Source organism: Clarias gariepinus, chromosome 1 (assembly GCF_024256425.1).
Source record: "Clarias gariepinus isolate MV-2021 ecotype Netherlands chromosome 1, CGAR_prim_01v2, whole genome shotgun sequence".
Lineage (NCBI taxonomy): Eukaryota > Metazoa > Chordata > Actinopteri > Siluriformes > Clariidae > Clarias > Clarias gariepinus.
This window is the reverse complement of record NC_071100.1, coordinates 31,058,497-31,082,069: the sequence shown is the minus strand read 5'-3', so window position 1 is coordinate 31,082,069 and position 23,573 is coordinate 31,058,497. Positions and strand designations below refer to the sequence as shown.

At 39.7% G+C, this 23,573-nt stretch overlaps 1 protein-coding gene across 3 annotated transcripts in view; it reads right to left on the bottom strand.

The window, feature by feature from the left end:
• Positions 1 to 870: 870 nt before the first annotated feature.
• shroom4 (shroom family member 4) overlaps positions 871 to 23,573 on the bottom strand; it is a 37,857-nt gene continuing 15,154 nt past the window's right edge. The window contains exons 2-10 of one of the 3 annotated variants that reach the window (XM_053497471.1): positions 21,734 to 21,885; positions 10,080 to 10,235; positions 5,978 to 8,651; positions 5,219 to 5,280; positions 4,398 to 5,027; positions 3,415 to 4,068; positions 3,124 to 3,262; positions 2,737 to 3,009; positions 871 to 2,584 (exon numbers count right to left, since the gene is read on the bottom strand). In XM_053497471.1, the coding sequence (XP_053353446.1) occupies positions 2,315 to 2,584; positions 2,737 to 3,009; positions 3,124 to 3,262; positions 3,415 to 4,068; positions 4,398 to 5,027; positions 5,219 to 5,280; positions 5,978 to 8,651; positions 10,080 to 10,235; positions 21,734 to 21,885 (5,010 nt within the window). In that variant the 3' untranslated portion in view covers positions 871 to 2,314. Of the gene's footprint in view, positions 2,585 to 2,736; positions 3,010 to 3,123; positions 3,263 to 3,414; positions 4,069 to 4,397; positions 5,028 to 5,218; positions 5,281 to 5,977; positions 8,652 to 10,079; positions 10,236 to 11,564; positions 11,837 to 21,733; positions 21,886 to 23,573 lie in introns of those variants that run through there. The other 2 variants (XM_053497473.1, XM_053497472.1) reach the window with 2 other exon arrangements.

The window sequence follows — 23,573 nt, the reverse complement described above, 5'->3', positions numbered from 1 at the left end:
GTAAAACTGCAAAGATACATTCAAAGTTATCTCAAACATAACATAATTGGAACACTGGAAACCATTCATGTGATAGCCTCATATCAAACATCAGAACCTCAGTGACTTTGATCATAGCATGGTTATTTATGCCAGATGGGCTGATTTGAGTGTTTCATAAGTTGTTTGCCATCTGGGATTTTCATCCACAAGGAGTTCTGGAATTTATGGTGTAAAAATTAAAGGCTAAAAAAAAAAAACAGTACTGTGGGACAAAAATACCTTCTTGATGAGCGAGTTCAGAAAAGAACAGGCAGATTAGTTTGAGCTGACAGTTAGGGTACAGGACCTGAAATAAAAACTCTCCATGTTCATGCCGAGCAGAAAATCATCATTAAGGCAGATGGGCTATAAGAAGATGTCCAGTTCCACTTATGGTAACCAAGAACGAGAAGCTGAAGCTACCATTAGCATAATTTCATTAAAAATAGCCAATAGAAAACTGGAGGGAAAAATTTCTGTTCACATTCCCAGGAGATCAGCAGTTTATAAAATATTTAAACCAGCCATGCCACAGTCAAGCTGGTGGAGATCATATCCTTAATCTCTGGACCTCTATCTGCAAGAGTTTACACTTTAGCCTACCATGTGGTAACTCCATGAAGATAATTCCATGAAAAAGGGGCATAAGTTTTCCTATTAAAGTGGACAGCATGTGTATGTCATTTCTAGAATTTGATAAAAAAAAATAAAAAATCATAATGATACTGATTTTATATATTTACATTTTTGTATGCGGTAACTTATATAGAATAACGTGAAGGCCCTTGGAATACTACAGCTCGTGTTTGCACATGTATCATGATGCGTGAAAAGAAACAAAATGCATACTGTAGTTTAAAATATTTATATTCTATAATCAAAAGTACAGTATTCCACACTGGATTTTTAACAAACCAAAAACTGGCAAAATTGATCACTTATAGTTCAACCAAATATTTTCATACATTTCCAGCATGAAAATTTTTTATAAAGGTATTATACAATAAAAACAAATGAACAAAAATAGATCACAGAGAAATGCAGTATATACATTAAGTAAAAAAAAAAGTATACATGAACATAATTTTTTAACTGTTTACTGTAACAAATGCACATTCATCTTTGGTACTTTTAAATGCTGAAAGGCAGATCTAAAATTTAAAGGAAAAAAAAGAAACCTGACAACATATCATTTAATACATTGTTGGTTTAAAACACTCAGCACAATAAATGTTTAACAAAGCAGCATTCTTTCCTCCCTTCTTAAAGAGGATAAGGATATTTATTAAAAAGCAGTTTGCTGAGTCGGAAAAGGTACATTACATTTGACATTTGCAACACTGCGAGCATGAGCATTAAACACAAGGAATGTAAGAACTAGTGTTAAGTGATCAAAATGTTAAACACAGCTGCACTGAGTAAACACAGCTACAGCAAGAATTCCCTCTAAAGCCTAGGCTACTGCATGTAGTTCTCCAAAATAAGCACCATGTTTTTGTTCTTGTGTTAATACATGAAAGTAATCTTTGGCATCAAAACTAAATTTTCTGATATCTGCCACTAATGACAACAAAATGCAGTAAAGCACCTTATAATGAAAAAAAGGCAAAAATATGTTATCACTGCTTATGATCTGCCTCAAGAAGTTGACTGTTACCTGAACAGAACACAAATACCCACAGACGGCTTTAACCTGACTCAAGTAAGAAAAGATGGATAACTATAGAATATGGTCCTGTAATATGTCTGTTACGAAACAAATTCCAGTTTGAACATATCAGAGTGCTGTCCAGCGATGTTACAGCTTAACATGTTCTATTAAAAAACCTTTTATTGGGCCAGAAGATTTTAGTGCTTCATTTGCTGATGTTCAAAAGTGACCAAATCTTGGTAAACAGAAGTCACATGACTCTTGAGATCTTTTTCTGATTTTTCGGAGATATATAAATAAATAAATAGCAGTGCATGGACAGGTCTTCAGTTTATATGAAATGAGATACATGCATGCGCACATACTGTACATACATACACAGCATTATGTGGCATAGAGTAGTATTTTGAGGTCATTTACTGCTTAGCATTATTGATTTCTCAATATACAACACTGAGTATTACTGCTATGTGAAGGGGCCACCAAGTGCCACCGATAAATTCAAGTCTCTGACTGTCAGTTTTGAAGATATGTTATAATGTTTATATACAAACAATTATTTAACAGAAACTTTCTTTTGTGCCCATTATTGTGCCCTTATGCACGTTCGACCTTCCTGTACTTTTCATTGTGGTTCTGGCTTCAGTAAGGGCCGTATCCCAGGCCGAGGCTCTCCTTCAGTCCTCTGAGCTGTTCTTCCCCTAGTCGGATTTTGTCATCGAGTTGCCGCTGTTCTACCAGCAGTGCTGCCTTCATCTTAACAAAATGGCTGTAATCACGCAGTTGTTCTGGAGTTAGGCAGCGACCCAGCACTCTGCCCACGGCCTCCTCCCTCCGGTCCACGTGCTCCTTCAGCTCCTGAGCCTCAGCCAGCTGCGCAAGGAGCTGTTTCTTCTTATCCAACAGGGGGAGCTAGAGTACCATAAGAGTAAGGCATCACAAGACAGTGAGTGACTCCTTACTCAGCGATCAAAGTTATGACACAATGTAAAAACACAGAAGCACAACTCAACAACATAAGATTATAGGACATGTTTATTCTTCTCCTCCCACCCGCATCTCACCCTCTCACGATGGCTGGATTCTGGGTCCAAGCAATCCAGAGCACTTTCTACACGAAGCAGCCTGCCAGAGAGCGACAACAGAAGACTCGTCACTTTGTCCAGGTCTCCAATGAACATACGAAACTTGTCGACCTCATTTGGCTTGCAGACAGCCAGCACCAGGGTTTCCACCTCCTCTCCGAGCTGAGTGTTGGCTCTTATGTCCTCCTGCAAACCTCTTTGGGCTTCCCGCAACACACCCAGTTTCTTACGCAAGCTTTCCATCAGCTGCCTCTGCAAAAAAAAAAAAAAAAAATCACAATTTAGAAATGAGAAAAGGAGCCTTCCCAAGTGCATAACTGAAATTTTTATTTAGCTAACCTACAATCTATGCAAATCAGATCAAACCTTGTAATTAAGCTCTTCATTCTCTTCCTGCATCTCTGAGAAGTTTGGCATCTTATTGAGGAGTTGAGCTTTGTTGGTGGGTGCTCTGTAACTGGTAGATATTGAGCCTTGTGGGACTGAAGGGCTCTGTCTAGAAGACCTGGAGCAATAACCATTCAATGTAAACAATTAAGCCAAGTAAGAGAAACCCTGCAAAGCAATCGTTTCCCTCTACCAATCCTAATGCCATTTTAAAATGCATTTTAAGAATGCCACATAATATACAAATAAACTACCTTTGTACTAACATACCTTTCTACCATGTCTCCACTCATAATATTGCCTCCTCTCCAGCCTTCTGCTCCACTTCCTGTATAGTGAGGGAACAGTTCTCCCATAAGCTCCTTTCCAGCTCCGCCGCAATCCTCTTCCAATAACGAGCCCACGATGGACGTCCTTTGCCCTCTCCTCATCCCTAATGAAGACGCTTCTTCATCATTCACCATGTCGATGTCTGTCTCCAGTACAGTCACTGGCTGAGCAAAACACTGCATCTCTATTCTGTCTTCTGCTTGCCTTTGCTGCTCCACTGCTGTTTCTTCATTTCCGTGGAATTCATCTATGTCTGTCTCAAAGGGCAAGACTTGAGCCTCACTGGAAGGTGCACTTTGTGGAAAAGGTTCAAGAATCTTGATGGTGGTGCCAGGCATGCAAATTTGCTGAGGCGGTTTCTGTAAATGCTGCTGGTGGTTGTAGTTCATTGAGAAGTAGGACTCAGGGTAGACAGGTCCAGAGCAAGACCCAATCTCCAGGGTAGGGACTGGGACTGGTGACTTGCTAACATTATTGCTTGACGTGTGGCTGTGAGAAGTCAAGTCCCACTCCGCTTTGTGCTTACAGATGAATGGATTCACCACAGCTGGTCTGTACTGATCTGAAACTTCGGTCAAGCTTTGCTCAGAAAGTCTGAAATGTGACAGAGGATTGAGATGTGAGTAAGGTCATCCACAATGAAGTTATCATAAATGTGATATGAGGTAAGAGCAATAATGCAGAAGCATGACAAGAAACAGGGTCCTTAAGCAACATCAATGGCAGGGACAGCTATCAGACTCTGAAGAAGAAAACAAGCTCTACTACATATATGTGTGAATTGAAAAATATTCTGCCATAGCTTTAGAGTTGTTTCTTACTGGTTTCCATGGCTAAGGTGTGAACATTTAGTTCTGACCATTGTAGCCATCCCTACAGCCATTGCTGCTTAAAGTCCCCATTATCCTTTACAGAAAACATACCTTTGGTTCGACTCATTTGAGAATGTTGTTGTATCCTCAGAACTGTTTGTGTCGTACTGCTGAATTCTGGTAATGTCTTGTTCATTTGGAGGCAGGTCCACAGGTTTGAAAGCTCTTTCATTTAAGGCAGGGTTTGGCGGTGCTTGGTGACTTCCTGCGTAATCCCTTGGAGGAAGGCTGTAGGATCGCTGACGAGTCATTTCAAGGGAAGTGGATGGACCAGGTGTGTAGATTTGGAGCTGAGAAGAAGAAGCAGGTTGGGAAGAAAAGAGATTGTGGTGAGATGCCCTTCTTTTATGGAACTGCTCCCATTTTGGAGGTGGTGGACGAGGAGGAGGTGGACCTTTTTTCTTCCTTGTCTCAATTACAGGTACAGTGTTCTCATCCAGTTCCCTGACGATGGATGAAGACATTCTACTGTTATTACTAGCAGCTGCACAATGGCTACGAAGACACCTGGTCTGTACGCGAAGATCATTTTCAGACATGGCACGGTTCTTAAGTGTCGATGATGTGAGGGAATGACCCTCAGTGTTGCCATCTTGAAGTCTGTTGTTCCATTCACACTGAAATCCCCGACCCAGAGTAACTTCTCCTGATCTTGAATCTCGTCGACATCGAGTATAGTCCCTAAAGAAAAAGAAAATGAGTCATAACGAACAGCCAAATCTTCTACTGTTGCACAATGTAAAACCCTTGGGAAGTTTTAAATCAATAGAACATTTAATAGTCAGATTCCAAGTCAAACGCCCATAATCACAAATTATTAAAACATTTAGGATCCACTAATCTGTGACCTCAAGTGTAGGAAGTGAACATACCGTTCAGTCAGGCTAAACTTCCTCCTTAGTTTTGTTTGTTCCAGCTCATGTACAGGAAAAGCCTGTGGAAGACAAATGATTCACAACAGGAACATGTTTAGATGCTATAATTTTCCTGATACTTGAGGCACAAGAGAAACCCAGTGGAAAGCTCTTCTGCAAAATGTAATTAATTGGCTACAGACCAGTCTAGTTATACAATCTTTTTATTTTCCTCTCAAAAATAAGGCACTTGGGGACAATAAACAGTAAAACCCTGTCATATGTAATTGTTCTTACTGTTTAAAGTAAATCAAAATTATCGTCAATGTAACAGTAAACTGTTTGACATATTTATTTAAATATGTAAATCTTGAATTATTAACAAGGTAAAATAATTTAATAGAAATTTTGAAGTTTGTATTAATTTAGTTCAAGCTATTTTGCTTCCAAAGGATTGACCTATACCTCAAAGAGGCCACATGTATGTTTCTATAGGGGTGGGAGATTTAAACACTTACACAATATGTGCTTAAATTTTTTTTTGACATAGCTTCCTGTAGATGCTAGGTTGAAACAACAATTCCCAAAGCATTAATCTTGTCCAATATTATTGTTGGCTGCCTGCTAAGGTCATAAAGCAAGTGGCTCTTTTCCAACAGTTGGGGCTCAATAAAAAGCAATCTGTTTTGTTCCATATGCATTAAAAGAATTTTTGCATATCTCTGGTGTATGCTGCAATGTGTCAATGTTAAATGTATTTATGAGTGACAGTCTCACCTCTGTTGGAGTGCAACTCCTGGCCTTGTATCCAGGGTGTAGACGGTAATGGTCAGATTGATACTGCTGGCTAGTTACAGGTCGGAAGGCTGAGCATGGCTTTTGAATGTCATGATCGGGCTTGTTATGCAAACTCTCAGAGTGTGAATTATACAGGGTTGGGTTTTGAGATGCAAGTGGTTGTTTTATGTTATCATGAGGCAAAGGTGGTAGCACAGTGGGATTATTGAGGTCATGTCTTGCATAAAAGTGATGTCTACTGGTTTCCCAATTTCTCTCCATCTGTTGCACTCTTTGACATTCTCTTTCGCTTTCCTTTCTTGCTCTTTCTCTCTCCCTCTCCTGCTCCTTTTCCCATGCCTGTACTCTTTCTTGTTCTTTATGTCTCTCTTGTTCTCGTTCCTTCTCCCTCTGTTTCTCATTTTCACTTTTCTTCTCCCATTCTCTCTCCAGTGTATTTTCTCTCTCTCTGTCTCTCTCTTGCTGCACTCTCCTTCTTCTAGTATCAACCAAATTGACTGGGTTTCCATCATTTATTCCACCCTGGTAAGAAAATCTCCTGCGTCCATGGTCAGGAACTGGCTCAAGGGGTTCAGGAGAAGTTGGACCTTTCATTCTCTCATGCTTCTCTGACCTCTGGCGATGGCTTGGAAGGGCTGCTAGGTTGGTAACAGACTGGCTCAGGTTTCTACTAGTTTCCTCAAAGAACTTTCTGCGGTCTGCAAATGGAGGGATGTCACAATCATCAGCTCGGGCAAAGCGCCCACCTGAAGAACCCACTCTTCCTCGTGTTGTTTTGACAAGATTCAAAGAAGATGGTACTGTTTCCTCACCATTATTCTTCATTTTATTTTGTTCCATTTCTAGTTGTAGCTTGTGCTGAGGTGTCCAGCGCCAACGTCTGGCTTTACCTGGTGGTGCCAACTCTTCGACCACACGCACGCATACAGGTCTGTTTACCTCGGCTGACTGGATTCCACGGGTTTCGTCCTGTGAAAGATGGATTATTTCATTCTGTGAAAGATGGATAGTTTCATTCCTGGTCCCTGAATGCTCTGCAGAATTTGTTCCACAGCACTTGCCTGGAAATGTTGAGTTTAAGGCAACTGTTCTGGCCTGAGATGGACCAATATTCTGAGAGCTGTTGTGTTGACTAGTATGCATTTGGGTCCTGTGCTGAGGGATTGCTGGCACGGCTGATGGGGATTTTTCTTCCATATCCTCTTCCTCTAAAGTCTCTCCATCACATAGCAGATCACCAGAGCCTTTGCTCTTATGTAGCTGAGCCTTCTTTCTTTGGATCTCATTTCGAAGATTTGTGGCAAAGCGTTCACTTCTACGACGAGACTTGGACGAACGAAACTGGCGCTTTTGAGAAGCCTTAGAAATTTCACCATCATCTCCTTTGTTTTCTCCTTTTTCCTGGGTCTCAAGCAGAGTGTCCATGCTGGATGCTGCACTAATGATCTCGAAACCTTTCTCTTGAAGTTGAGACTCTACACAGGTTATGGACCCAGCAAATCCATTTGCTAAAGTTTCAGCTGGAACACTGACAGATCTTCCCCAAGTATGCTGGACAGGAGTAAGTCTTTGGCTTGAATCAAAAGGTTCTCCATCCACCCTGTTTTCTTCTAGCTCTGATGTAGTAAGTGAACCAGGTGTCGAGCACCTGCTTACTTCCCATTTACCCTGAGCTAAAGCCGAACTGTCTTCACTTAATTCCTCCCTAGGATGTAGAGAATTAGGCCACAGACTAAGAGGGGACATGGAATGTGCACTGTTGTCACTGGAGAGCTCTATCATGTTTAACTGAGAGATAAGTAATTTTTCTGGAGCACTATGTCTGTGCATCCTGGGCTGGAGAGTGTTACCTAAATGATTGAGTTGGCCATCAAGATTCTCTGCTGCTGGAGGATTAGGCCTGCTTGAATGCTGCCTCTCTGTGGGATGGAAATGACTGCTCTTTTGGCATTCTTCTGTTGAACTGACCTGGTTTTCTGTAAATAATTCTTTTTGAGAATTTATTGTGTAATAAGGTTCCGTTTTGTTTCCCTTCAAGTCCTGGTCATTTTCTTGACCATTCAGACAAGAACTCCCATTCAGTCTCTTGTGGGTAAATGGAGGGTCTTCAATAGTGCAGCAGGTCAAACTTGACACACCAACAGGAGCAGACGCACAACGTTTATCCAAAACCTCTGGTAAGCCTCTGGTAGCTCTAAAACTATCCTTCCTCATGGGAGGTTGTGGAGGTCCACGCTTTTCTTCTTCATAGCTATAGGATGATGGGCGTACTTTAGCCTCAGGCCTATGAGGCAGAGACCTAGACTTGAGAACCCCATCTTCACAGTGCAATTCTCCAGGGCCACTGGTTGCAGAATGTGAATGACCCTCTGTAAACCTGCAGGAGGGGCCAAAACCCTGCAGGAGACTGTCCATAGAGCTGTTTTCTTCAGGACGCAAAGATACTGTATAGTCAGATGTGTTTGAGCTTGCAGAAAAAGAGCTATAAGCTGAGTCACGTTTGTTATTAAAGATGGCAGGGTCAATAGGAGAGAGCTGGCTGTCGTAGTATCCCTGACTTGCAGGGTTTTCCAGACTTTCCATACTCCCCACAGAGCTGCTGCGGTCTGTGCTGTAGTGCCGAGATAGGTGGCCCAATGGCACGGACAGCTCACTAGTCAAAGAGGTAAAGAGAAATTGAAATTATTACAAAACCCTTAGTGTATATATTGTACATAAACTTATTGTATTGCTGTAAAAAATTATTTGATAATATATTTTTTTTAATGCGAATGAGCCATATCTAACAGATCTGGCACTTTCTCATCAGTGGCAGTACCAAAAAGAAAGGAAATTAGGTTTCCACAAGGAAATCCTATCCTCATTATCAGCTATATAACATGGAATACAATACAATACAACATTCCATGACACTTCAAATGCACGTTTTTTTTTTTTTTTTACAGAGATAACGCTACAGGAACATTTGTAAATAGTTACCATATGAATGGGACCTTTTGTAAGAAATGGTGCATACAACTGCAATGTTAGTTTTAGAAAAAAAAGAGTTTTTAAAAATATAACATTAGAATACAGGTATTTACTTTCGTCATCATCATCATCATCATCACTTGAGACATTTAAAAGTGTTGGAATACTGTAATGGGTGGGATTTGATTGTCTTGATGTTTTGATAATCAAACATCTTTCCAGTATAATGAAAAACACGCCCAGATACACTTGGTGTGTCTACAATCGCACATTTGATCCTAAAGGAAGAGTTAATATAGACAAATTACTTTCACTCACTCATTCATTCTCTACACCGCTTATACTGTACAGGGCCACGAGAGGCCTGGAGCCTATCCCAGGGGACACAGAGCATAAGGCAGGGTCACACGACTGTGTGCCCCACAATGGATTGGCACCTGTCCAGAGTTGCAATTTGGGAACGCCAATTAGCCTACTCTGCATGTCTTTCGACTATATGATCTATGTGGCAAGCAGCTAATCCGGAGTACCTGGAGGAAACCCACCAAGCACAAGGAGAATATCTGCACAAGAAGAACTCCAGGCAGGCAGAAATCAAGGCCATAGTGCTACCCAGTTTGCTAACCAGCTAACCATAATCAATCAGTCAAAGAATCAGGAATACAAAATAAATTTTTATTTTTTATTTTTGTTTCTTTAAACGTCCTCATTAATCTGTTTTTTTTTTCTCCCTCTTCTTGTTGATTTTTGTTCACAAATCTGTATGGACTATCTGCATTCAAAGTAGAAGAAAGGGAAACATGATTTGGCAAGGTTTATATTGAAATAAAAACCCGAGATCAGATAATAGTTATCTTTACACAGTCATTAGAGACCAAAAAATTTCCCCTACTGAATTGCACATGCATGCAGAATAAATGAATCAGATCATGTCGCCCAGATGTGGTGCATTTAAAGATACAGTACGTTAGTTAAATTGGCTGCTTGTCCATACAACGAAAGAGGATGGGTTATCATGGGTCTTTCCTGGGATCCCTTTATATGAAGCTCTGTGTGAGGGCATGGGAAGACATGTAAAGGTAATTTATATGTATGGTATATAGATCATTACCTGTCACCCCCAGAGTGCCACGGTACACTGAAGGGTGTGGGGTGGAGCTGCATGGCCAGTGGGCCCTCTGAACTGCCCGCTGCACCAGGCACAGAGGGTGCGTCTGATAACTTCACCAGGTGCCAGGAGTGAGGATGAGTCAGCGGCACAGTGCGTCTGTTAGGAAAGCACAGGAACAGTGAGAACCGATGTGTTAATGCTTGCCCTTCCTGTTTCACCTTAGTGTGCTCAGTGAAAAAGCTGTCTCAAATCTTCCCGAGTTCTAAAACGATGTCTGGATTTGGTATAATATGCAGTGTATGTGTGTGGGATAAGTTGGATTAGCTGCTTGCCACATGTGAAGCAGGAAGGCTATAAATCCCACCTTGTCATGTCTATGAAATGACTGACTTTAAAACAATATCTGCCAACAATCACTTCACTGTCTGAATCAATAAATCTAAGTTTTTGCATTCTCATACTTAATAACCTTTTCTGCTTTTCACATCATTCCTCATCTAGAGGAAAATCTGTCTCCTGCAAAATACCCGGAGCCTTGTTATTAATACAAAGTAAGCAAACATGATCAGACATTAAAATAGTCATTGCACGGTCACTCAGTATTAACATTTTGCAAAGACTTACAAAAAATGTTCATCATTTTATTATAATTATTATTACGCTCAGCTACAGCCTTTATGAAGCAGCCCTAAGTTTCTAGGTACATCCCATTACTCCCATTGACAAAAACAATATTCCCAAACATTCCAGGTGGTGATATGCTTCCCAGCAGGAACAATGGCCATGAATGGCTTATTATTATACTGATAATAATAACGGTGTTCTCAGACTGAGCTAAGGAAAACAAAATTCACCGAATAGGATATTGTGGCATAATCAGACCCCTTCTGGGAAAACACTGGAAGCTTAAAATATACTGAATTACATCACAGATAATTTAGGGCCGGTTCTGAGACACAGTATGACATGCATTCATTTACTGTAGCTATTTGATTAACCGTTGATTAAGCTTTAAGAAAGTTAACATAAACTAAATGATTTAAAATCCACTCTTCCTTTACTCTTGCACTATTTTAATTATATGACAGCTAAACAATAAAACACTGAATGATACGAGACATTGTCTGACTGAAGCTACAGAAGGTTTGCTGTCCTGAGAAAGCCACAAGCATAAAATGTAATAAGCGACTTAACAAAGAATAGCTTGTCATTATAAAGTTGGGAAGTGGTCAGGAAAATCAAGACACAACAAGCTTCTGTTTATAATCTGAATTAACGAAATATTCAAAGACAGTCAAAGACAAACTTACAGAATTATAACAAATATCTACCATTTAATAGTATTTCACCCATGAACAGCTGTAAGCACAGCATCGACTTTAGTACCTTTCTCTGAATATGACTTTAATGTCAAAAAACATCCAACTGGAAAGTTCTCAGCACAAATAATAAAGAATATAAGTCCAACAGGAGACAGATACTCACTTGCATAGACTGGAATCCCATCCAGTTCAGGAGTGCAAGAAGACAAATGCAGGTTCAGGACCAAATGTATCAAGACTATATAAATGTGCTTGGTGAAAAGGAAAAAAGAAAAAAGAAAAAACACTTAAAACTAAAAGTTACTAACTTGCTAAAAACATGTATTGTTTTAAGTGTCAGTGCTCACAAGCTGAACAGCTCCTGTGAATATGAGTGAAAGCTTGTGGTCACTTAGCGGTAATAAGAGTCTGAAGCTCTGAAAAGATTTTTTTTAGTCCAGGAAAAATGAACACACAAATACCCCCCAATTGCACACCCCTCGCTCCCCCTCTCTCTGTCTATGTCTCTCTCCCGCCCCTGTAACATACTTCTAGTTAGAACCAAAGACCAAGCAGTCCAGTTTTTTGCCTCTCTTGCCCTTACATGCACACACTCTCTCTAATGACATTAGCAAGAGGAAGCGGCTCTCAAACAGAGAGGAAACTATGTTCGGAGCAGATAAAGAGGCAAGTCGCTGCTAAAATAATAGCCAGGGTCCTCTCCTATTATTGTTTGAATGTGGGGAAAAAATGTGAGGGCTGCTTCCTGTCTCTCTGGGAGAGCTGTCAGCTTTGGCCAGGAGAGAGACGGGGGCGGGGGAGAGAAAGAGAAAGAAAGAGAGAGAGAGAGAGAGAGAGAGCGAGAGAGAGAGATGGGGAGCAATGCAAAAGAAGATGGGAGAGCAAGAGTTGAGCAAAAATTACATGTGAGGCAGAGGAAGAAGGTGAGTAAGAAAGAGAGAGAGAGAGAGAGAGAGAGAAAAACTGCACCGCTTTAGTGGCCTTCTGCCAGGTAAAGAAGGTTTTCTCTCCATTCCCTCAGTGCTGAGTGAACAGCAACGTGAGATCTCGGAGTTCTGCTGTTTAATCAGCACATGGCGAATAAGAATTAGAGCAAAAAAAAATAAATCCTTCATGAGCAATCTCCACTATCACAATAGCAACAGGAAGTTTAAACAGAACCAGTCAACAATCAACGAGTGAGGGGATAAAAGAGAAACTGGAAATAAAAAGCATCAAAGCATGTCATTATGGCAGGGCTGCTACCGTAATAATACACTAAACTGAAATTAACTGCATTTGTATTTGATTTCTTTTTCAGAGAAAATGCAATAGTTTGGATGAGGCTGTAATGGATGTATATTCAGGATTATAATTACTTTGTGGTAGTTAATACAAACACACACAAATGACTCAGAGGTACAGTATTGTGCTCGATGACTAAAAATACTCCAGTCATCTCATTGTCTAGTTAGATGCAAGACTGTATGATATGCTCCATGTTAATCATCCATGAAGTGTTCACACGGACGTAAAGCCTTTATAGTTAAAAAAAAAAAAAAAAAGTGACTAGACCACAAAAAAAGAACAAAAGGCTCTAAACTCATAGAGCAAGACAGATGAGGTGACCACAAAAATGTTACATATTAAGATAAAGTTCAGCTCACCTCCATGTTTCAGGACTACCCTTATATGTAACCTCACCCATAACCCTGTTTTATTACAGGACTGGTAATGGACAGTGGTTATACTTAATCACAGAGGAAGAAGGTAAAAGCCTAAATTAAGGACCTAAGATATTAAGAGAGATACTTGAAAGTTCGTTTTGGGAGTCAGATGGAATATAGTTGACTGAATTGGGGTCCTCCTAAAATGACTATTATTAATTTTTTGTTGTTGTTAATAATAATAAAAATTGATAAAAAAAAAAATAATAATAATAATTTCTTAGTATTATAGACATCAATATAACACTACACTCATTCCTTTAATCCCCTTTGGATCCCTTTAATAGTGTATAACTATAATACTGATTACAGCCATGAGATTCTGATTAAAGCCATGAGATTAGAGGCGTGAGATTCTGCTCCATCTTGTGTCACATAATTACTGTAGATTGTGAGGGCCACTAAAGAACACATTTCCATGTTCATAAAACCAGTTTGAGAGGATTTTGCTTTGTGATCATATCACCACCTTCATCAGCCTGGACTGGTGACAAAAGGTATGTTGGCGCCACAAGTTCTATATTTATCCTAGTAAAAATGTTTTTCTATTGTATTTCTTTTTATTCATATTTATGTCTTATCTATAAGCTTTCATTTCTTAATTTTTTAAGGTCACAGGCGGTCGTTTAAGCATTTTACTGCACATCGTACTGTGTATGACTGTGTATGTGACAAATAAAATTTTATTTTATTTTTTTATTTTTTTTTGAAGTTCTACCATCTGTGTGCTTCTAAAGAAACCGAGATCCATTCAGTTTTTCTGGTGTTCAGCTGTACAAGTTTTGGTATCCATTGCAGCCTCAGCTTTCCGTCCTTGGCTTACAGAAGTGGATCCAGATGTGCTCTTCTGCTATTGTAGGACATCTGGCTCAATGTTTGACATTTCTGGGATTTCTGGGATGCTTTTTTGCTCACCACAATTGTATAGAGTGGTTGTCTGAGTTACTGTAGCCTTTCTGTCAACTGGAACCAGTCTGGTCATTCTCCATGTCGTCCCTCATCAACAAGGCGTTTCTGTATGCAGAACTTCCTCTTGCTGGATTTGTTTCTTCATTGCACCATTCTGAGTAAACTCTACAGACTGTTGTGTGTGCGTGTGTGTGTGTGTGTGTGTGTGTGTGTGTGTGTACATCCCAGGAGATCAGCAGTTATAGAAATCCTCAAGCTAGCTGGCTGGCACCAACCACCAGGCCAAAGTCACTGAGATCACATTTTCCCATTCAAATGGTTGATATAAACATTACCCAAATCTGCTGGCCTGTATCTGCAAGATTTTGTTCATGTCTGCCACACGATTGATTGATTAGATGAAAGGAGGAAGGATTAAATGTACAGGTACATTACAAGTGTAAACACACTTTTTTGAGACATTACGTTAATTTTATAAAGTGATTTATACCAAGTTAAAACATGATTGTATATTTAAATCCCCTCTAGAAGGTCATGACCCATGGCGGTTTAATCTCATCTGATGGTGTTGCCCAATGCCGTCTGCACCTTCATAGTTAAAATAATTAGGTTTATGAAAAAAAAAAACAACAGATTACTTATTTTTGAAACCAGAAGACTTCAGAATATGCACAGAACATTTAAAAAATCATTATTCCCTTGTGGTCTCACTTGGCTACTCAACGCTTCAAGGATATTACTGTTGCGAAGGCCACCATTACAACGACAATCAGTATTTATTTAATAAATGTGGTAAATGCAGCAACGTATTGATGTATTCACTATATGAGTGTGTGTGTGTGTATGTGTGTTTTAGGGCCAAGAATTCCTCTCCAAGTTATGAAGACTGTTGATGTACACAGTAGGATCTAAAAAGATGTGAAAGGCCGTCCCAATTGTTTAACACCTTCACCTTCCCGCGGCTTTAAATGAGCGAGAACGTTTGTAGAAATTAACTGTCGGGTGTCCCTGTTTATTTTGACCTTTAACATCTGACCCGACTGCCCTTAGACAAACACCTCTACCTCACACACACTCAGATTCCCTGCCTCTCGTGTAGTCCCCAATCACCATTGTTTGTCCTGTGGTCATCCACTTCCCAAAAACACATTACCCGCATTCCATATAATCACCACAGCTCTGGGCATTAATGGCACGGTCTAAAACTAAAGCCCTCAGGAAGGGAGCCGTCCAAAACTGGCCGGCTCAGTACAATGGCTTGTTTGTTGTTTTGGTTTCATTGCCTCTATCTCACTTTCTTAAGCATTTTCGTAAATGAGAAGAATGTATGTGAGAATATCTCCAGACAAACAACTTATCAGCAATTCTACCCCCCACCCTACTCAAGTTTTGTCTGGCCTTCATAATGCAGACTAAATGGGGTGTTGAGTCATACTCACAGGTGCTAGTCAACTTCAATATCGATTTAAAGAAAATAAATAGCAATAAAGGACCAAAAATATTTCCTAATATGTATATTAAAAAAAAGTAAAAGAAGGCATTTTATAACCTTAAACAAGCTTGGATCTCAAGCTCACACACACCCTCTTGGCTGCAGCTCACTTATGTAGCTAATTTAGTAATGATTGCTGTGATGTCCGTCTCTGATCCCACACATTCCCTTCATGACCGTAGGCCACAGCTTGTCTGCATGTGTGCAGTAATGTTCTGGTAAATGTCTATCTCTGTAATGTAGCCGTGAAGAGGGTTGTAGCCTCCCAGGATTAGTGCTGCTAATAAAAAGTAGTTGTGTTTCTTTGTGTGGTCAGCCAGCAATGGAATCCTATTGGCAGCAGGCCCTAGGCCCCACACGGAGCGGGCAGACTGCACTGATGACTCTGCATGTTTTATACCAATGTCTTGAAGTTTCATTTACACAAATTACTCACATGTTGCAAAGGTATACAAATATGTACCCTGTACGCAAAATTGGTCAAGAAGTCGAAATGAACAGGCACAACTGAAGTATGCGGTTGCATACATACAGCACAAACCGTACGTATATCCAGAGCTCAACATGGGTAAGTGGTAAGGGGGAGAAGGAGGGAGTGAGAGTGGGCTTGGGAATGCTTGGAATGTCCATTGTTTTGGCAGGAGCTGCAGCTCTTTTGTTTTTGAAGCTCCTTGGCACTGCAGAATGGGGTCTAACCAAATCCTCAAAGTGCTTTTATGGAAACTTCCTGGCGCTGTTCACCCTGAACTTGTCCATTCCTATGCTTCCCACCTCGACCTCTCTTAGATCTGAAGGAGCCGACGCATCCCCTGCGGCCCATAAACTCATAAATGGGGATGTTATTAACCGTGTTGTCAGTGGAGTCTGGGACAGAAAAGACTCCAAATGTCTCACCCCACTTTGTCCTCCTGCTGTGAGCATTTAGGCCATTTGCTGCTTTTACTCTGGATGAGAAACATTTGGGCATTAAAGCTCTGGTCATTCATATCTAATGATTTAACAGGATGCGAGACGCTGAGCCAACTGACAGCCATCAGGTAAATTATGTAGAGAGCACTTTTATTAATAAAAACACTTTCAATCAGTTGGTTTTAAACCAATGAAACCTCAGCTGTGAATAGAACAAGCTAGAACAACATATGGACAACCCCTGATTAACATGTGAAACTGTGTTTAGAGACATGATAACTGAATGATGAAAGCAACCAAAAAGACAATCAATGTCAGTATATGACTATCTTATTAATGTTTTACTAAAGACACCAATTCACACATTACTGAATATACATAGACACATTACCAGTCCAAAGTTTGGGCACAACTTCTAATTCCATGGTCTTACTAAATTTCTTTTTTTTTTTCTACATTGCCGAAGGTATCCAAAATATGCAATCATCTCATATCAGTTCATATTAAGATGTGTCTGCTGCTTATGCTTTGTAAAACCTTCACAATGGCTCTAACCTGAGGTGTTGTCAATTAAAAGTATGGTGGCTTAGTGGTTTACACTGTTACCTTGCACCTCCAGAGTCGGGGTTTGATTCCCACCTCAGGTCTGTGTGCATGAAGTTCTCCCTGTACTTGGTAGGTTTCCGGTACTCCTGACATGCAGGTTAGGTTAATTGGCGTTTCCAAATTGCCTGTAGTGTGTGAATGATAATCAGGCTTTGAGCTAGCAACCCGTCAAGTAACTGCCACTCAAACAACAGATCTGCAGCGTGAGGAGTATTTGTCACCCGATGTGACAGACAGCACATGGATAGAGCAAAAACTCTGATCTTCTCCTCTGCAGCCGAGATAAGTTTTGGGCTTTCTTTCCTGGGATGGTCTTCATAAGAGCCAGTTCCATCATGGTGCTTAATGGGTTTTGCAAATGCACTTGACAATACTGTTCTTGCAAGAACTATTCCAGAACAGCTTGTTCTAGAATGTAAAAAAATAAATCCACGCTTTTCGTCCCATTGGCAGATATGTTTGCTGCTTTTTCTAATACTTCTAAGCTTACATAGTTCTCATGATGGATTGTGATAACAGAGAATGAGACTATCGTGTCTACTGAGTGTAATGGAAGAATTTTGTCCTTAGTATTATTATGCACACACTGTGAATAATACTGATTCAATTCCTCTCACATAAAGAAAGATAAATACAAAGAGCAGACAACAGCACTTCCCTTTTTCACACATTTTCCCCATAGCATTCTCCCTTTCCTCTTTGGATGTGTCTGTGTGTGCTTGACTGATGCATGCACTCCTCTATCTCACTCCTGTACGCTCATAGCCTAAACAATGTCCTGTGCTTCTTGTCCTGGGCAGGGACTAACGGTCAGTCCCTTGTTATTAGTGTTGTGAATGCATTGCCTAACTATGCTGCTACAGTCAGCAACTCAAACAGGAAGCAGCAGGAGGAAGAGTAACTGGGAGGACAAGGAAGTGTGACGCAAGTGGCTAGGAATTTCCCAAGGAATTGCCCACCACAAGATGTGCACCACAAAAACTATACGATAGAACAAGATTGCATTTTATATAAAATGGTCTGTATGGAATGAGCAATAATTTGATTAGCCTGTATATAATGATATGCTTTGAAGTCAGAAATGACATCAGAGAAGGACCAAAACATAGGTTAACTATTCAGCTTTGAACAATAGCATGTATGTAAGCAGGAAGGAGGTACACACCGTTCCCAGCCAACGAACACTGTAAACATCCTATTTACTGCATGTGTCATGTTTCCCTTTTCACATACTATAAACGTGTCATCTGCTGGTTCAAGCAGACGACACAGATACAGCTCAAGGGTAGATTTGCATAATGAGCATACACTGGCCAAGTAGGTTTTCACAGACACAGAGCAGAGGACAGAAAATAAGCTATAATGGCATATAAGGATCAGATTGAAAAGATGCAGTGACTAGTGACACCTGTCATGGAGAAAGCTTCCTGAAATATAATTAGCCGTTGTGCAAATGGGAAAGAGAGAGATAGTGGGTGGAAACTGGCAACAATTTGTACTGTGGGCGAAAAAAACTGAGTGGAAAAGAGCATAGGAGGGGGGGGGGGCGCATGTAAGGGGACAGTTAAGATTGAGTTTGGTTTCCAGATGGCTGGCATCTGGCACACATGCATAGAGAGGCATAGAGGGGCATAGAGGGGCATATAGAGAAAAAAAATCACAACCATGGCGAAGATATACTGCACCTTTCTTAGTGTTTTATTGAGGATAAAAATGAGCTTTGGCAACAGGCACATATTCATTACTAGTGGCCAACACACACACACACACACACACACACACACACACACACACACAGAGTGAGTAATTTGGACTGAGTTACTTTTAGACATCTGTAACAGTAACTGTTTTTGTTTTCATTAGTTTCTTGTTGAGTAAAATGCCATGGAAGCACAAGAAACAGTCATACAGGAATAGACAGTGAGAAGCTCTAATAGCCTATGTATGTATAAAATTACAGTACTGACTGTGATTAAGTGAGCCAAACTAACAGTGAGGGCTCTTAAAGTTTAAGAGACGGTCTTAAAGAAGCACTTCAGGAACTAAAAGAGTATGTAGAATTGACACAATGGAAGAACAAGAAACCAGCAACTGGCACAAAACGGCCCTTAAAACACGCAAAACAGCCTTAACTGCACCACTCAAAAATGACACCATGGAGCTCTGTGATATACCGCCAAAAATCATGAAAGAGAAAAGTGTGCTTTCTTAACCAGCTACCCCAAAATCACATCCTCACACACATAGAACTCAAAGAATACACAGATATAATCCGTCTATATAGGAGAAGCCTAACTAGCACCCCAGGCCCCTTATGCACCACTCTACTCCCTGTTGGGGTGGTAAGAGTTCAGTAATCCACATGAACAGAGAAGCACAGAACAGAGACACACACACACATACACACACTGACCTAGGATGGCTTGAAAGCCATAGAGAGGGGAACCACAGGCGGGCTTCTAACACTGAAGCTCAGTGGTACATTTCTGAACTACTGCCAAATAAATGGATATGAAATAAGAAAGAATTTTTCCGTTTTCCCCTCTACCCAACCATCCTCATCCCACACTCCTACTCCCCTCATCCCCTTTGCCCCTATCATTTACCTCATGGCCTGTTCCTGTTCCGCCACAGTATATCATGCCATCCCCAGTGTACAGGCCTCTTCCTGATTTAGTAGTAGCAGGTAAAATCTAGTAACTAATGTAAAAGAAGCATCCAGATAAATAACCATGGGGGAAATTCCCACTAATTGTAGACATCCACCCCTCAAACACACGCAGAGACACACCATCATAATGCATGTACAGTCTCAAACTTCTGCCATGAGCGTTGCAAGAGGAAGAATGCGGCCTTTCATGCACATACAGTATACAGTACATGTAGTTTCTCAATTCCACCACTGGAAGGCACTATACTATGGGAAGAATGACATTTTCATGGACTAACACTTTGGTACGTAGGTATGAGCAATGCCACTGAATCATCCTGACTCCAATATGCTCACACTCAAAAGTTTTCTTGTAATTCCGACAATAAAGTCTGATAACTGAAACCATCAAATGCAATGCATTAAAACCTAGTATTTAATAAAATGTATGCTTGCGGGTTAACACAAGGCTTTTCAGAACGCACCCCTTGTACTATGATTAGTAGTACTACCTAGATAATCTCTGCTTTCTGTCAGAGGTGCTAAGCCTACTTACAGTCCTTATTTTATGCAATGAATCATCTAAATAATAACATTTTGAAAATCCCAAATAGATATTTGAAGTACAGCTTCCTATTCTTTACTCAAGTTAAAATTCCAACTATTAAATCCCCTTAATGTATAAAAGTAAAATAACCAATGACTGTGGGGAAATTTTAAATAAAACAAACAAACAAAAATTCTAAACTTCTAAAATGTTAGCTAGCATAATAAAAAGTCTGAGGACATACAGTACTGTACAAAAGTCTTGAGCCACCCCTCATTTCTTAATTGTGCTTTCAAATAACCAAATTCTTTTGTATTTTAATGTAGGAATAGTTCTCTGGGCTTCCTGGATGCATTTTTTGGCCAGTCCCTGTACCTGACTAGTTTCAGATAAATATTTTTTCTTTGTTATTGCACACAGTGACCTATGAATCATTTAACCATTAAGAAAAAAAGATATCATGTAATTTAAGGCATAAACCAGTGAGATACAGGTGCAAATGATGACAGATGGTCAGGACGATGATTAGTATACTGCTGATGCTGAATGCTAAGTGTTTGAAACAGATGAGAGGGGAAATGAGGTTGCTGCTGAGGTTGTTGCATTTTGCAGACTGGCATAACAAAACATTTTTTCTTATTGTTTTTTAATTTCATCTACATCATTTAATTTAATTTAATATGAGAAAAATAATGAGTGTCTCAAAATTTTTACACAGTACTGTACAAACTAGATGAATGCTCATAGTTAGCTGATATGATAAAAGCTACCTTAAATACGAAGTGTCCATATCAACATATATCTTACAGTGATGGGTAATTTTATTTATTTTTTTCTTAGAGAATTTAAATTTAGCGTATTTGCCAGAATACCTCCTCCATTAATGAATATATCCTGATACTGCTTCGCTAGATCATGGACTAAGAATGCAATCAGTCTAAAAACGTTCTTTTTAGAACAACACAAGAAGCTCTTTATTGAGAAAAGTCATTTTACATACAGATGTAGTACTACTATGTAATAATATATAGTAGTACTACATTTGTTCTCACTTACTGTATAAGCTTTAGTTAATTTATGTGGCTGGTTTATCATTATTATTCTAATAAAAATATTATTTATATTATTTGCTCTGATAAAAATGTCTCTGTTTAATTATATGTGACAATAATAACAATAATAATATAATCCCAGTTTAGTGAATCGAGTCGACTGTAAAAGTTACTGGTCTTGTGCTCTAAGACTGCAGTAGCACTGAATGAGTCATACAGCAGTCACGGGGCAGAAGTGACCTAATACTCATCTGCCTAATATCAGCCTTGCTTAAACAAACACCACACACAGGGTGGCTACTTCCATATATACTTATATATCTTACTCCCACACCCTTACATACAGCTTCCCCGCAAAAACTTCAAAGGTCACGGTGATGGTGAGGTCATCGAAATCACTTCAGCCCTTTCCTGCTTTTGGTCATACACTGCACATTAGTGTGTGTGAAGAAGTACTGTACCTCCGGACAATAATTTTGAGGACCCTGTAGGAGCCTTTGATGAGAATCAGAGCTTCTTGGCGAGAGCCGTAGAGTGCGGAGCCGTTGATGTTGACCAGTTCGTCTCCCACCCTCAACTTCTTACATTCAGCTGCCTTTCCTCCTTCTTCTATCTTAGAGAGAGAGAGAGGGAGAGAGAGAGAGAGAGAGAGACAGACAAAGAGGTTTTTATAGGTAAACCCATGCCAGCTTTCTTTGCAAAATGAGGTTGATCATTGACTAAGTACTTGTACACTGTTGTAGACCCAAACTACAAAGGCACAGAGGGGTTAAACTCAAGCTCAAATCGAAAAGCCCAGACACTATACACACATTACTACAGGCCTCCAATCAATTACTGTATATGTATATATATATATATATATATATATATATATATATATATATATATACGCTGTGTCAGCCAGACATTCTGTTCAGATTTCTCTACTTCCTCTATCTGTGAAATAATACAGAATGGTTAAAGGTCAAATAAACTTATCATAATGTAAACATACATAATTCCCACACTCACACACCCATGCCTGGGATAATGATAAAACTGGTACACAAATCTAAATAACGTGGTGACATAAATCTCACAAAAATAAACAATGGCTCTGTCAAAACATTATCATGCACTCAGTCAGATACAGTGGAGATCAACACGAGAAGCCGAGAGACCAAAACCAGACAGCATTCTCAACATATGTAGTGCTAGTGCATCTGGTAAAAGAAAGTTTGATCTTTAGCAGTGCCTAAAGCTGTTATCTTCAACACGAACTCTACAATATCTACAAATAACATCCACATAGCATGAACGTAAAATATTATGTAGGTAGATCAGACGAAGTGCAGAAGAAAATACTTCTTTAAATATTTCAGAATATTATCTTAGCAGAGTATCTTATTGTACGACTGCTGTTCAATCCTCAGTTTGTGTTAGTGTCTGTGTGGTGTCTCTGTACAAGTTCTCCTTTGTTTCCATGTGAATTTCCTTAAAGTTTTACCTTGTCTATAATAAATAGTTTAATGTGCTTCCCAACAATGCAAATCAAAAGACTTCACGCTGACACCGGGGAAACATGCATTCTAATCGTAATGATGCTACGACCCTGTGCTGCTGGTAGTCACAAGAGCAAATCTGGCCATTCAAAAGTAATAATACTAATTCTTTTATTTTTGCTGTTGTTGCTGCATAATTGCTGTAAACCAAAAAAATATATAACATCATTCAAACTCGTGTCATGTCTGTCAAAAACTAAAAACAACATGAATGCCCTATCATGTGACACTATTCATCTCTCATCACACGAACCTATATTAAATAGCTGGGAGCTACACTGCCTGGCCCTCCCCAAAAAACATGACATTTCAGAAGAGTCAAATTATTGGGATGCATGAAGCAAAGAAAATGACCAAGGATATTTTAAATTACTAAAACTGAGTTAAGAACCCTTTAACTAAAACCTGAAAGGATAGTGATAAACCGTCAACTTTATGGAAGCATTACGGTGATCAAAATCATGAATGGAGATAACTTAAACATTTGGTCAAGTTGCAGGGTAAAGAAAAAAATATCAACAGTAAAAACCACAGCCATTTTTAATGGCGAAAATAAGATCATTTCCATACGCAAACAATGTAACAAAAACTCACAGGATTGGGACTAAAGAACTGTGTGGCCATAAAGAAAATGAGACTTAATCTTTAAAGTTTGTTAGTGAGCATAAAGATTGGACTTAAAGCAAAAAAAAAAAGGCCATGTGGTCTGATGAGTCCAGACTGACCCAACTGCAGCGCAATGAAGCATCAAGGTAAG